At 39.1% G+C, this 15,981-nt stretch overlaps 1 protein-coding gene across 1 annotated transcript; it reads left to right on the top strand.

Annotated features, from left to right (window-relative positions):
* The first annotated feature begins 6,391 nt into the window (after nt 1-6,391).
* On the top strand, nt 6,392-14,989 carry G6pc2 (glucose-6-phosphatase catalytic subunit 2). Its single transcript, XM_090343093.1, has 5 exons — nt 6,392-6,609; nt 7,174-7,283; nt 11,240-11,351; nt 13,468-13,583; nt 14,478-14,989. Exons 1-5 carry the CDS (start codon nt 6,392-6,394, stop codon nt 14,987-14,989), a joined length of 1,068 nt encoding a protein of 355 aa, XP_090199219.1.
* The last annotated feature ends 992 nt before the right edge of the window (nt 14,990-15,981 follow it).

Raw genomic sequence — 15,981 nt, 5'->3', positions numbered from 1 at the left:
TTAATCCTACACATTACTTCTATAAATTCTACCCATATATGAACAATTATATACCATCTGCTCCACAGATGTTCCCTAATTCCTACACAGGAAGTTTCATTTCCTTTTCTGTGTTCTATTTACACCTGTTCACCTGTAAAGGCATATGTTATCCTATTCATACAAATACTTGATCTCTTCTACTAAAGTAAAAGCTTCCTAAAATATGATTTATTTTTCTATTCTGTCCAGCACATGTAAGAATCAGTGCTAAAACACTGGTCACTTTTTCTCAAAAGTGAAGTCACTCAATCAACAACCACATCATTATCTGGGAATTTGCTAGAAATGCAAAGTTGAAAGGCCCACTCAATTCCTACCAAGTCAAAGATTCTGAAAATAGGCCCTGTAATACATGATTTTAACTTTCCTGAAAGGAGAATAAGACTCATGCTCAGGTTTGGAATCTACTACCTTATATAAAGTAACTTCTAAGTCCTCTATCAAATATGATCTCAGTTGTACAATATTTGGCTCTTCTGTGAAGAATTAATAACACTACTCACTGGGTAACTCTCCTGAATCCATTAGTGATTCAAGAGGGAATTTATTGATGTGTAGATAATGATTGCTTCTGGAGAGGAGTGAGTACATGAAGGGACTAATGGAGGGAGTACCTGGAACACAGCTGTAGCAGGATTGTTCATAACAGGTCATCATGGGATGCCAATATTCCTGGGATGCTCGCCAAGATGGAGGTAATTATTTTCTGAAAGTCAGCTGGATTTAAACTCTAGGGTCTGAAATAAATCTATTTTACATTGCAACATAACAGTAGAGAGGCTCTTAAGTACAATTTATCTTAGAGAAGACTGGTACATTTATTGTAAAGGGGAAATACCATTTAGGTCAGTATCTTCAAAATCTGCTTTTGTTTTTCTGCCACTGAAGAAGTGACACAGCGAATGTCAACTTCCTCTGAATAGTGCTGAATTGTAGGCATTTAACTCAAAGATGAATGGTTGATTTTATAATAAGCATGTATCTTCTAGTACTTGCCTAGCAGGCATTTGATCCCCAACAATGGGGAAAAGAGGCAGCAATTGTGATGCACACTCATAATCCCAGCACTCCAGAAGCAGAGGCAAAAAAAAAATCCCAAGTTTGAGGGCAGTCTGAGTTCTATAATGAGACCCTGTTTCAAATATGTATGTGTGTCTACATATGTTTATTGCAATATTTGATGTGGCAAAACATATTGAAATTCTAGCCTCTCCTTTGTATAGCAATCTAAAATGAAGACTATAAATGAACCAGAATCAGCACATTCTGAAAAGATCTGAAGTATTCAATGAATGGAACTAGTTAAACCAAAGGCAACAGTAATGAGGTTTGAGAATGGCCACATTAGTTAAAGATGAAACACACACTCACCACAGAGTCCTTAGGATGCCTTGAAGATGGCTTCAAGGAAACAGGGTAGGATGGAGGGGCAGTACTACAGTTAGACACCACAGACAGGGCCTGGGATTCTGGTGAACTTTAATGCCTTACTTAATTCATTTGGTTCAGAGATTCCATTGAGAATCTGGCAAATGCTGAGGCCTTCTTCCAAGAAATGTGCACAAACACAAGCATCTTGCTTGCTTTTTCATGGAAGCTCATTGACCCCTAAGTACAGCGATTCTGGTCATGAGCTACCTGGGGACTGAGGAAATTTGGCTAAGATTAGACTCCAAAATGCATACTTATCAAGGAATGTCTACAAACACAGTAAAAAAAAAAAGGGCCTAGTAAAAGACAAAAGATATGAACCAGAGAAACTAGAGCATATTTTAAAAATACATAATTAAATATTTTGTCTTAAAAGAACAGTGAGGGCCGGGAGTTTGGTCTAGTGGTAGAGTGCTTGCCTAGCATGCACAAAGACCCGGGTTCGATTCTCCGGTACCACATACATAGAAAAAAAAAAGCCAGAAATGGTGCTGAGGCTCAAATGGTAGAGCTCTAAACTTGAGAAAAAGAACTCAAGAACAGTGCTCAGGCCCTGAGTCCAAGCCCAGGACTGGCAAAAACAAGAACAAAAACAAAAAAAGCAAAAAAACCCCACAAAAATGGGGCCGGGAGTTTGGAGTTTGGCCTAGTGGTAGAGTGCTTGCCTAGCATGCACAAAGACCAGGGTTCAATTCCTCAGTACCACATACATAGCAAAAAGCCGGAAGTGGTGCTGAGGCCCAAGTGGTAGAGCTCTAGCCTTGAGAAAGTCCAAGGACAGTGCTCAGGCCCTGAGCTCAAGCCCAGGACTGGCAAAAACAAAAACAAAAAAAAACAGTGAGACTGGAAGGGAAAAAGGAGGGAGAAAGATGACATGAGAGGGGAGAAAAGAAGGAGGGAGGAAAAGCAGAGATATCAGAACAGAAGGAGCTTAAAAATTATGTATGGGTGTGATTTCAACTTGGTAGTCCTACTTCTACACTGATTAAGGATAAGAGTTGGAATTCAATTTCATTTACAAACTGTCTGGCAAAATAATTGCAATTAATATTAACCAATATAGCATTAGTATTTATCCAATGCTCTGGGTCAAAAAAAAAAAAAAAAGAGGAGGAAGTGGTGCTATGGCATGAGGGGTAGGGCGGTAGCCATGAGCTGAAGAGCTCAGGGGCAGCTCCCAGGCCCAGAGTTCAAGCCCCACAACCACCACCAACAACAACAACAAAAAACGAGGAATAAGAAGGAATGTCCTAAAAGAATAGCCTACATAGAAAAGAATGGAGTAGTACAGACTCTAAATAGTGCAAAGGAAAAACATCTTAAGTCAGAATGTGAGAACGTGGAGCAGGGTACAGTGTGCTGGGTGCGGGCAGAGGGGGAGCAGTCACCTGGCATCACAGGAGAGAGGAGTCAAGGCAGAATTTCCAAAATAAGATCACATAAACTTCCTGTGGGTAACTTGCTAATATGTGTATTTCTGAGATCTGAGGAACATAGTTTGAAGTCAGCCCCAGCATGTTAGTCCATGAGAGGCTTATCTCCAGTTAACCAGCAAAAGGCCAGAATTAGAACTGTGGCTCAAGTTGTACTGCACTGGCCATGAGCAAAAAAGAGCTCAGGGACTATACCTAAGCTCTGAGTTCAAGCCCCAGGACCTGTACACACATGCACAGTCACACATGCATACACACACACACACACACACATACACACACTAGGGGAGATGAATAGCAGGTTCAGATCTTCCTGAAGAATTAAGTTAGGGGTGGACACACACAGGAATTTTTAACAGCAGAATTTAATTAGGCAACAATTAGAGTTTTTAAATTAGAAGTGATTGTAAAGCAGTGGTACACTCCCATAGGAAAGTGAAATTAGACAATTTAATCAAACTGGTAAGTGTCCTGAGCCCCTCAAGTCGTAGATGTTTTCATGAATAGGGTTTAATGAATGTATTAAGGATATGTGTATAGTTATGGCAATTTTTAAGAAACAAGAGACTGAGACACAATGAATGGCTTCCTAACAAAATGTCCTAAGATCCAAAAACGGAGATTTGAAGGGAGGTGTATTCCTTCATGATGGCTCAAGTATAAAGAGATGAAGATGAGGCCTCCAGCTAACCTCTAGGACTGGAAATTTTTCATGTTGAGTCGTTTGCTGGAGATTGTTGGCCAGTGAACCAAGAAATTAGCCTCCACCGTAGTCAACCATTATTCCAGGACAATGATGGAGGAGGATGCTTTTTGAAATGTACCCAGATGCAATACTGCACCTGTTCCCAGGCTCCTTTGTTTGATTATTATTCCCTCTCTACCTTCCTGCCCCATATCAAAAATACTAAAGATGAAGAATTAGGAAAATAAAAAGATTTAGTAGATCCTATTAAAAGGCACAAGAAGTCAAGATACTTTTGTTTCCATTAATTAGCCCACCGTCTAAAAACCAGATAGTCCTCAGGAGACTGACAGACTTTCTAAATTAACTGCCAAAGATGAAAAGCTAATGTGAAGTCAACCACATCACAATCCACAGGCTCTGTAGTGTTGAATGAGCATGAAGTTTAACTTTTAATTGTAAGACACGATGTATTTGATATCATTCATACTCTGATTTAAGGACAATACACATCAAAAGAAAATGAATATTATGAATTATGTAACTCAAACCCTCCTTAGAAAAAGCATAAAGGGAAGTTATGTCCTTCCTCATGGCTCATTAATAAGATTATGGAAATTATAGCATTTAAATATGCAAAACACAAAGCCAGAAGCACAGATTCTCATTAGTCAAGGCTAATGCCGCCAATGAATTGCACAGTGACTCGAAACCTGATTTTACATTGGGATCACTTGGGAAGTACCTTTATATTATGAAGATTCAATAGCTCTAGGAGGAGGCCTGGGCACTGTCCTTGATGCTTTTTTGTTGTTGTTGTTCAAGGCTAACACTCTTCCACTTGAGCCATAGCGCCATTTTTGGCTTTTTCTGTGTATGTGGCACCAAGGAATCCAGTCCAGACTTTGTGCATCCTAGGCAAGTACTCTAATACTAGGCCACACTCCTAGTCCCAAGCATAGCTATTTACCTGCTTGTCAATTAATTAATTATTTGTTTCTTTTTTTTTTTGCCAGACATGGGGCTTGAACTTAGGGCCTAGGCACTGTCCTTGGACACTTTTTGCTCAAGGGTAGTGCTCTGCCACGTGAGCCACAGTGGCACTTCCAACCAAGCATAGCTTTTTTTTTTTTTTTTTCCAGTCCTGGGCTTAGACTCAGGGCCTGAGCACGTCCTTGGGTTTTCTCAAGGCTAGAGCTTTATCACTTTAGCCACCGCAACACCTCTGGCTTTCTTCTATGTATGTGGTACCGAGGAACCAAACTCAGGTCTTTGTGCATGCTAGGCAAGCATTTTACCACTAGGCCAAACTCTCGGCTCCCCAAGCATAGCTTTTTTTTAAAGAAGCAACCTAAGGTGATTTTAGTGGTCAACTAATGAATTCCTTCCAGGCAACAAAGGCCTAGAAGATACAGAAAGCCACTGGATTCTTGTAACAAGGTTGCTGGTAACTCTAAGAGAAGTTTAAAGTGGTATTTGTAACCAATGAAGAAAGTTTCTAGTAAGGGAGGCTGTGATTAACATGGACAGCAATCTTAACTATGAACAGCATTACCTCTCAGGCTCTGCACCAATGACCTGGTAAACCTTCACTGACTTCTCACAAACTGTTAGACAGAACTTAGCTCTCTTAAACCGCTGTTTAATGTGGATGGGGGCTTATAGGTCTCTACAGAACTCTTCTATCTACTACCAATGTTCATCTTTATTTGTATGCTTCCTATTTATTTCTATTGAGCATTGTGTTCAACTAATTATTTTCCTGATTAATTGAAAGCCTACTCTTGTTCTTAGAGCAACATCTCTATTTCTGTGACCTGCATTCTCTAGTCACTTAAAAAATAAAGGAAAAGGGCCAGGAGTTTGGCCTAGTGGTTAAAGTGCTTGCCTAGCATGCATGAAGACCCGGGTTCGATTCCTTGGTACCACATACATAGAAAAAAGCCGGAAGTGGTGCTGAGGCTCAAGTGGTAGAGCTCTAGCCTTGAGAAAGTCCAAGGACAGGGCTCAGGCCCTGGGCTCAGGCCCTGAGCTCAAGCCCGGGACTGGCAAAAAAATAAATAAATAAAATAAAATAAAGGAAAAAAAAACCCTCAAGTACATCAGTCCTAATACAATTCTATTACTCAAATGATTGCCATTTCTACTTCTTTTGCCTCATATTGAAACAAAAACTATACATTACCTTCCACATATTTCTCCTGCTGCATACACATTCCATTTTTTCTCTCATAAAAAGTCAAGCCATTTTATTTAAAAATAACCAGAAAACAAACTATCATATTATCTAAATATTTCATCATCTAAATATTTACTCTATCATTTTCCCAAAAGATCCAATAAAATAGAAAGAGAGCTGCAGTTTGTCTTACATTAAAATGCATATCTTTAAGGCCTATTTGACATGCAATAATTATTAGTGTAGTCTTCTAGCCAAGCATGGAAATTGCTAATGTCTGCCTGTGAAGGAAATGAACTGTGCAAAAAATTTCAAGCAAACATGATCCAACTGTTCACACAAAGGAAAGGTTACATAAGAAATGCATTGTGCTTCTATCCAAATTTCCCCTCAGATTACCCCCAGATCAGCATGTACTTCACTTCTTTTCCACCAATTAAAATCATAAACACATGCGATCTTCAACAGAGAAGCATCGGGATTGAGGTTCCTCCTCCACAAGTGGCCAGCATCACACGTCACAGTAATGGGCCACTCACCTCCAGGATGCTATATAAACACGGTGAGACTCAGCGCTCTGCAGCTCTCAGTGCTCTAAGTTCAAGACTGCAACTTTTCAAGATGGATTTCCTTCATCGGAATGGAGTGCTTGTTATTCAGCACTTGCAGAAGGACTACCGCTCCTACTACAGTTTTCTCAATTTTATGTCCAATGTTGGGGATCCCAGGAATATTTTTTCTATTTATTTCCCACTTTGGTTTCAACTTAATCAGACAGTAGGAACCAAGATGATATGGGTAGCAGTCATTGGAGATTGGTTCAATCTTATATTTAAATGGTAAGACTTCTGTTTCTTTCATTTTTTTGTCTTAAAACTTTCTCTTAAGTTTATAACTTTAGCACTATGGTCATATTTCAGATGTGCATACTTCATTTCAGAAAATCTTTCAAACATATCTGTTACCTGGAAACATCAGGTACATTAGAAAGTACCAAAAAAAAGCATAGAATTGTGTACATTGGTGAATAAGTGAATTCCAAAATAGAGTAACACATACTATGTGATTAACCAAGCAACAGAACTATAATGACCAGACTAACAATTTCTGGGGCCACTTTCGAATTCCATATCTAAGCACTCAAAGTAAGCCTATAAGATTTCTTAAAAGGAAAAAGTCTCTGTGTTTATGAAAGATAAGGATGCCCAAGTCCCCAACATTAGCATCTTCAATAATAAGAGACACAAATTGAAGTTCTTTGTCTCCTTTACCCTTGGGCTTTCCCCCACTAACTCTCTGCTTGTGTCATTTTTTTTGTAGGAAAGAAATAGCTAGCCTCCAGCAATGTATCAGTTTTGTGTTTAAATATATACATACATATATTTCTATTTCTTTAAATACAGGATATTATTTGGTCATCGTCCATATTGGTGGATTCAAGAAACTCAGATTTACCCAAATCACTCCAGCCCATGTCTTGAGCAGTTCCCAACTACATGTGAAACAGGACCAGGTAAGCAATTCAAAAAGTCTCAAATTACTCACGAAGTTACCCCAACAGAAAGTCATTATGTAATAACAGATGCACTGGGTAGGTTATCAAATAAATGTCCTGGGTTGGACAGAAGGCTAATGATAAAGCTAAATAATCCATTGCTATCTGAGAAAGGGCAGCCTCTGAGACCCCTTCTTAAATGATTTTATATCTGGATATTTACATTTGGAAGAAATAAAAAACAATCATCTAGAACAAATTCCTAAAGAGTTATGAGGGAGAATAATGGAAAGGGTGTCACCAATAGGATGCATTATATTCAGAAACTGACATTATATTGAAATCCCTTGTACAACTACATAATAATAATTAATAATAATGATAAAAGCTGCTAGATATGTTGGTTTTATAGGACTGTGAATCTTTTAGAAGAGAGAAAAATAATTGTCATATAAGAAAGGTAAAGGCACCCCTATGGTACTATTGCTAGTAAAGACTGTTGCTAACTTCAGAACTATTTTTAAACTTTTTTTTTGTTTCTCTCTTACATGGATAAATCATCTTCTTTGGCTATGACCAACTTAATTATATGATTCTGAATAAGTGTTACATTTTTTACTTGGAAGCTGAATTTAAGCCTGTAGAAATGAGTTTTTAAAATGCATATGAAAAAGTTACATGCTGTATTAATTTACAAGAATGTGTCACATGGTACCTCATCAGTTTGTTATATAGCATAAAATTATTGCCACTAGCCACTGTTTGAAATTAACCCCTAATGTATGTGCTCCTGATGAGTCTTCTGAATGTCTTTTCACTCACATAAATATATGCTTGCATCTGTCATATCACTTACCAAACTGTACTACAATTAATTATTTATGTATTTGACTTTTCTAGACTTCAAGTCCCATCAGGACAGGATAATGTGTATTTTATCTTTGTGAAACCAAAGTGGTTCTTAATGGATAGCTAAAATGGATGGGTAGCTTTGGAGACAAATGGTATGCTTGTTTGGTCTGTCCTAACATTTCTTGGCATTTGTTCCATCTTAGGGGACATTTTCAATGGAGGTGGAAAAACCAGAGATGATGGAGTCTGCTGATAGATAAGAAATCGGTGCATTGCTGTTTAACAAAACAAGAGATTGGTGTTGTGCTCTTTAAGTAGAATGAAAAAGCAAGGAGAATATCAAAACAAAATGATTAAAAATAAAATTAAGGAGCAGGGAGTTTGGCCTAGTGGTAGAGTGCTTGCCTAGCATGCACGAAGACCCAGGTTTGGTTCCTTGGTACCACATACATAGAAAAAAGCCGGAAGTAGTGCTGAGGCTCAAGTGGTAGAGTCATAGCCTTGAGAAAGTCCAAGGACAGTGTTCAGGCCATAAGCTCAAGCCCAGGACTGGCAAAGAAATAAAAAATTAAAATAAAATTAAGTATTGGTGTATTGAAAAGGGCTGAAGCAGAGGGTGAGAGGTGGAGAGTTTGGTCAGTGCAGTTCCAGCTTCAGATCAGGTCCCTTTCAATCATGTTCACCCTGTTGGACAACACAGAATCTGAAGAGTTGGGAGACTCCGGCTGTAGATGTAGAGAAGCTGGGAACATATATGAGAAGTGTCTTGTCTCTCTATCGGCTGGGGTACTGACCTGGATCCTGAGCAACCTGCTTCTTCTACTCATGGGGCCCTATTGTGTGGGACTGTCTTCTCTAGCCATGGTTAAGAAGAGGATCTGGGAAAAATTGGGGATGATGAAGCCAGTTATTGGTGTGGCAACAGCTGGCTATGGTATAAATAATACTGTATTATTTAAACATCTGGGACCAGGTATTAGAAACCCTCAGTTTTGCTCCTGCTACTTTTCATGTTCTGCATAATGTTGGGCAAATTACTTAGCTGCATATGACCTCACAATAGGAATAGAGCAAATATGCCAAGTGTATGAGGGTGTACAAACTCTCAAACTCTTGGATCATCTAACCCTCTTCAGCTCAAGGCTACTGCCCTGTCCCTTGAGCCACAGTGCCACTTGTGGTTTTCTAGTGGTTAATTGGAGGTAAGAGTCCTATGGACTTTAGTGCCCAGGCTGGCTTTGAACCGTGATCCTAAGATCTCAGCCTCCTGTGTAGCTGGGATTACAGGCGTGAGTAACCATGTCTGGCTATCCCCTTTACATCAAAAAAAATTTAGATGAGGATGCCTCCAGAAGAATTTTTGGTTTTGTAAGTATAGTCTATCCATATTTATCATCTTAGAAATAAAGTCACAACATCAAAATAATAATTTATTTGAATAATTTATTTTACCATTTCATTGTGAAAATTGCCATGGTTTCCCAAATAAGCAAATAATAGGGTGACGCTGTTTCATATGTTTGCAGATCTTTTCACTGTGTGTCCCCACAAATAGCAACTAGCTCCTTACCTCTGTGATCCAATTACTGTGAGCTGGGGTGCTGGTTGAACTGTATGATGAAAATCTGGCTTCATGTTTGTGTATGCCTGAAAAGTTAAAATTTGTGTATATCTGAAAATTAAAATTTAATTTTGTTGTCAAGGTGATATTCAGAGGGGTTACAGTTACATAATAAGTTAATGAGCACATAGCTTGTCAAACTTTATTACCACCCTCCCTTATTTTTCTCCAATTTTCCCTCCCCCAGTCCTTTCCCCTCCCCTCAGTTGTAAAGTTCATTTCTGACTTATTGTCTTGTGAATGCCACTGTTAGGAGATTTTTAAAAAATAGTGACTTCAGATGACTATGTACATGAAACTGGACAATTAGGCACTCATTAAAGATTAATTTAAAACATCAAAAAAAATTAAGTAGTGTGGGGAAGGCATTGTGGCAGCAGAGATGCTACCCCACTGTAGAAGGGTTCGGCCAGGATTCCTGGGAGACAGCTTTGTTCCTCTTCCATTGTATAACAAAGGTCCTCACTGCAGGGGCCACAGATAAGGGAACAGCTACCTATTTGCTCCTAGCTGTCATCTGCACACCAACCACCAATCAACAAACTGCAGGCATAGCAATAGTAGCCTTAGAAGTTGATTTTGTAGCCCAAGAAAAAGAAACAGATTCAAGATCTAGTAGTGGAGCCATTGCGGTGACTGTGCTTGTAATCCCAGGTAGGGAGGTAGACACAGAAGGATTGCAAGTTCAAGACTGGCCCAACCTACATAGAGTTATTATTCTAGGCCAATCTAGTCTACATAGTGTGACTCTGTCTCAAAGAGAGAAAAGGAAGAGGAAATTAAGAGAGAGAGAAAATAACGAAAGAAAACAATTACACAGAGCTGGGAGTTTGGCCTTGTGGTAGAGTGCTTGCCTAGCATGTACCAAGGCCCGGGTTTGATTCCTCAGTACCAGATACATAGAAAAAAAGCTGGAAGTGGTGCTGTGGCTCAAGTGGTAGAGCTCTAGCCTTGAGAAAAAGTCCAAGGACAGTGCACAGGCCCTGAGTTCAAGCCCCATGACTGGCAAAAAAAAAAAAAAAAAAAAGAAGAAGAAAAGAAAAGAATTACACATGAAGAACAAATAAGGTTGTATTAGATATTGCTGCAACAGCATTTTTTTTTAATTTATTTTATTTTTTTTTGCCAGTCCTTGGCTTGAGCTCAGGCCTGAGCACTGTCCTTGGACTTTCTCAAGGCTAGAGCTCTACCGCTTGAGCCTCAGCACCACTTCCGGCTTTTTTCTATGTATGTGGTACCGAAGAATCGAACCTGGGTCATCATGCATGCTAGGCAAGCACTCTACCACTAGGCCAAACTCCCGGCCCTGCAACAGCTTTTTATATATTGTTTTCTGGAATCCAGAGCACTTGAAAATCTGGGGAAAATTTTTTTAATAAGCTGGTTGTTTTCATTTTTTCTGAATTATTTTTAATTTTCATGGCAGATACCCTGTCCTAGCATCCATGTCTGACTTTGAAACTAGATTAACCACCTTTCAAATGACTGATACTTGTTGCAGGAAGTCCATCTGGACATGCAATGGGCTCGTCATGTGTCTGGTATGTCATGGTAACGGCTGCCCTCAGCCGCACTGTCAGCGGGATGGACAAGCTCTCCATCACCCTTCACAGGTCAGTTTACTGGCATGGCAGTTTTAATACATAATGTCTTTATAAAAATTCTTTTTATGATATTTTTAGATATTGAATGAAATGTGTATAATCTATTCTATAATCACTAAAGTAGCAAAATGAATAGAAAATTAATTTTAGGATAACCATCCTAATTAACTCACTGCTATTTCCACATTTATAACAGAACTGGAAATGTTTAACTGATTAATGACTAATTCAATGTGCCTTTGGGTTTCTGAAATTCAATTATTATTTTGGTAGCTCATAAATAAGTCATAAAAGTTATATAAGGATATATTTTTCCACACTCATTTCCTTGCTTTGAGATTAACTGAACGTTTTAAGAATCATTATCCCACTCAGTGCATCAATTTTTAGTGAAATTATACTGCCTAGTCTGAATAGCCAATGTTTTTAGATCAATAACATATTTTAGCTGTAAGATTATACAACATTTTCACTTAAAAACATTCTAGTGGCAAACTTAAGTTTTAATGTTAATAGGCTTAATAGTACTAGATTTCTTTCTTTCTTTTTGTTCTATTAAGATTACTCCTAATTTGTAGAAACCAGGCTATTTCTTTCTCTTCTGAATCCTTTAACTATCATTAAGACAATATTGAGCACTACCTTAGTTAGAAATTATTGGACGACCTGACACAAAATGTAGGGGGGTACATATATCTGTGTGAGAGAGAGGAAAAAAGAGAGAGACAAGACAGAGAGACTGCAGATGTGGCTCAACCAGTAAATGCTTGCCTAGCAAGTACAAGCCCCAGAGCTTAACCCCAGCAATGGGAGGGGGATTATAGACGGATTAATAGACAGATTGATAGAAGTAGAGTGTACATATTTAAATATATCCAATAACATGCAAAATTATATAAAAGTTCTCCTAAAATACAAATGCAAGATCTATCACATAGTTTGCTTCGTAGAATAGCACTGAAAACTAATAAATAAGCTCCTTTCTCCAATTATTTTCTCATATTCCATTTCTGCTTTTTGTAACTCCAACATTTCTTTCATCTGTTTTAACTTAATGAGTACCAATCCTCTATCTTGACCTTAACTAAATTCTCCTTGCTTCTTCTACATGGATAGCCTCCGTTTACTTTCTCTTTCAAAGCTTCACTCTCTCTTTATTCCTCTGTCCTTTTTATAACTAAATATGGTTCTGGTTACCAGAAACAAACCATTCAAGGAGCTCAAAACTACTTTTGAATAGCAAGTACTATGTGGATTTTGATATTTCTATGTTGTCTGCATGTTGCTGCTTCTTGTCAATATATTCATCTGATCCTTATTTCTGCATCTCAAAAAACAAGGAATCAGGACTTGTGGGAGACAGTTAAATTGCACCAAATGAGAACCTGCCCCTGCATGTACTCAAAGCTTTTCTTCTAGGTGGCAGATTACTCTTCAGCATGTTTCCTTCAAATAAAGAAAGGCAGAGAAGGGAAAGTAAAAAGGAAGCATTAATGTGTAGAATAAAAGCATCTATGGCTTCCCTTTTAGCATTTATCAAGATGTGAGGTGGTGGCACTAGTCAAATTGAATGCACTGAGAAATGTAGAAATCTCTGTTGGGTTTTGAATCCTACTAAACACATAAAAACATTCGCAAATAAAAAGATTCTAAAATTAAGTGCCAGTGAATGCATATAAAGATTCCCTTCTTGAATACTTGTTTGTTAAACACGTCATTTGAAATATGATGTAAAAGTCAACGTTAATAAATTCTTTAATAAAAAATAAGATTCTAAAATTACATTGTATTATAACCAGGAGAGCCTCAGGATTCCCTGGTGTCACTTAATTTTTTTTTTGTTGATATTGTTGTTTTTTTGTTTTTTTTCCAGTCCTGGGCTTGGGCTCAGGGCTTGAGCACTGTCCCTGGATTTTCTCAAGGCCAGCACTCTACCACTTGAGTCACAGCACCACTTCTGGCTTTTTGCTACGTATGTGGTACCGAGGAATCGAACCCGGGTCTTCGTGCATGCTAGGCAAGCACTCTACCACTAGGCCAAACTCCCAGCCCCATGGTGTGACTTAATTTTATGAGTGATAGAATTCTGTGCTTTTTATACTTGTATCTCTTTTTTTCACCATAGATTGACGTGGTCACTTCTTTGGAGTCTTTTCTGGTTGATTCAAATCAGTGTCTGCATCTCCAGAGTATTCATAGCAACACACTTCCCTCATCAAGTTATTCTGGGAGTAATTGGTGGTAAATATCATCACTTATCTTTAGTTGTGTCATTTATTTCAGGGTGTCAGATGCTCTCTGGTAATCAGTTTTCCAATTGTAGCAGTATCTATCAGGCCATTAATACTGAATGTTATCCTGGGAGCATAAATGGTTCAATACATGATCATAGCAGACAATGGTTGTCTTACCGGAGTCTTTTTGAAACTGTGAGTAGAACCAAGTCCAACGCACAAAGCCTCACTTCGAACCTTGTGCATGTACCTGTAGGAGTCTTAATAATGACCCAGACCAGTTTGACCTACTGGTAGAGTGCTTGCCTAGCATGCACGAAGACCCAGGTTCAATTCCTTGGTACCACATACATAGAAAAAAGCCATAAGTGGTGTTGAAGCTCAAGTGGTAGAGCTCTAGCCTCGAGAAAGTCCAAAGACAGTGCTCAGGCCCTCAGCTCAAGCCCAGGACTTGCAATAAATAAATAAATACCCTGAAATGTGCAACTCTGTGGGTCACACTTGGTAAACAGGAACCTTACCCCTGAACCACTTTACTAATCGAGTTGATTATTGCATGACTGGACTTCACTGAGTATTCACCCAAATTGGGATTTCCAGTGCTCAGTCCCATGTACATTTCAAAGGCTCTCTGAGCAACTTGGTCTGGGCAATTGAAATATTAATAGCAAACATCTAGATTAGGACTGCACCAGATGATTCTTTTGAGTTAAAAGACAGTTAAAAGACAATGGAGCAAATGTATCCTTTGTTAATGCCAGTAGACAACTTTAATAGAACCTAGGTGTCTAAAGCCCCCTATCAATGGAAAGCTACAGGTAACTTCTTCTCTAATGCAGAGAACAGATTCCAAAAGGGTGTAACAGAACAGTCATCATAGGTGTTTCTCTCCAATCCCCAGGGATGCTGGTAGCAGAAGCCTTTGAGCACACTCCAGGTATTCACACGGCCAGCTTGAGCACATACCTGAAGACCAACCTCTTCCTCTTCCTGTTTGCACTTGGCTTTTATCTGCTTCTCAGACTACTTGACATTGATTTGCTATGGTCTGTGCCGATAGCCAAGAAGTGGTGTGCCAACCCAGACTGGATCCACATTGACACAACACCTTTTGCTGGACTTGTGAGAAACCTTGGCGTCCTCTTTGGCTTGGGTTTTGCAATCAACTCAGAGATGTTTCTTATAAGCTGCCGAGGGGAAAATGGCTACAAACTGAGCTTCCGGTTGCTCTGTGCTGTGACCTCATTGACCATATTGCAGCTCTACCATTTCATCAAGATCCCCACTCACACAGAGCATTTATTTTATGTGCTATCTTTCTGTAAAAGTGCATCAATCCCACTGACAGTGGTGGCTCTGATTCCCTACTGTATGCATATGTTAATGAAACCAAGTGAAAGGAAAATTAAATAGAGTTAGTCCTCTGTGGTCCTAGAATCACCCCTGTCTTCTGTCCCCCAGTAGAACCACAGAGCAGGGAGACACTTCGGGGTGCATCTCAGGAGAAGTTGCAACAACAAGGTGGTACCACCCACATACACGTTAGTTTAGTCTTTCCAATGGCTTTTGGTCATTGTTATTTTACAATTAGTGTCAGCACTTCCAAAACAGATTATTTCGTTTTTAAAACTGTGAAGTTCTGTGCTTTATTGAAAAAACTTGATGATGTAACAATATGGAATTTGACTTCCACAATTAAGAGACTGTTGCCTGGAGCTGAATGCTGATTGTACCCAATAATCTAGGCAGAATCTCCATTTTTATCACTGTCTTCAGCAACTCAGTACAAACCCCCATGACAGACACACCTATTTTGTTAAGGTCGGGTGCTTTTGGTCCTTGTGAGCATTTTAATGGTGATGTTTATCAAATATAGTCCCCTTGATAAGCAAGTGGGGTTCCCCCTCAGGTAAAGCAGTAGCAAATCATGTTACATTAGAAAAAGAGGCAGAACCCCGTTATTCTCATACATATTGCCATGACAGTGTGCTCTCCCTCCATTTTACTTTATTTTTATTTTATGTTTTTATTTTTATTTTTATTTTTTTGCCAGTCCTGGGCTTGAGCCCAGGTCCTGAGCACTGTCCTTGGACTTTCTCAAAGCTAGAGCTCTACCACTTGAGCCTCAGCACCACTTCCGGCTTTTTTAAAAAAAAATTTATTGTAATTAATAAAAGGGTTACATGATATTTGCCAGATAGAAGGTGCATTAATTCACATACATTGATACCCTTTCACATGTCTTGGTACCCATTACCCTCCCCCCACGCCCCCCACCCGTCTTGGTTTTCCCCCCTTCCCTGGCTTTTTTTTTTTTCCTATGTGTGTGGTACTGGCGAATTGAACCTGGGTCTTCGTGAATGCTAGGGAAGCAATCTACCACTAGGCCAAACTCCCGGCCCCCT

The sequence above is a fragment of the Megascapheus bottae genome, chromosome 12 (genome assembly GCF_031878675.1).
Source record: "Megascapheus bottae isolate mThoBot1 chromosome 12, mThoBot2.hap1, whole genome shotgun sequence".
NCBI classification, from domain to species: Eukaryota; Metazoa; Chordata; class Mammalia; order Rodentia; family Geomyidae; genus Megascapheus; species Megascapheus bottae.
The sequence above is the reverse complement of the archived record's forward strand: the minus strand, read 5'-3'. Positions and strand labels throughout refer to the sequence as shown.

Bases quoted from the DNA above. Each gene is read 5' to 3' on its own strand.
- G6pc2 (XM_090343093.1), top strand. From the start codon at position 6,392: ATGGATTTCCTTCATCGGAATGGAGTGCTTGTTATTCAGCACTTGCAG. The intron at 6,610-7,173 runs GTAAGACTTCTG...CTTTAAATACAG, and splicing joins TTCAATCTTATATTTAAATG to GATATTATTTGGTCATCGTC. The intron at 7,284-11,239 runs GTAAGCAATTCA...TACTTGTTGCAG, and splicing joins TACATGTGAAACAGGACCAG to GAAGTCCATCTGGACATGCA.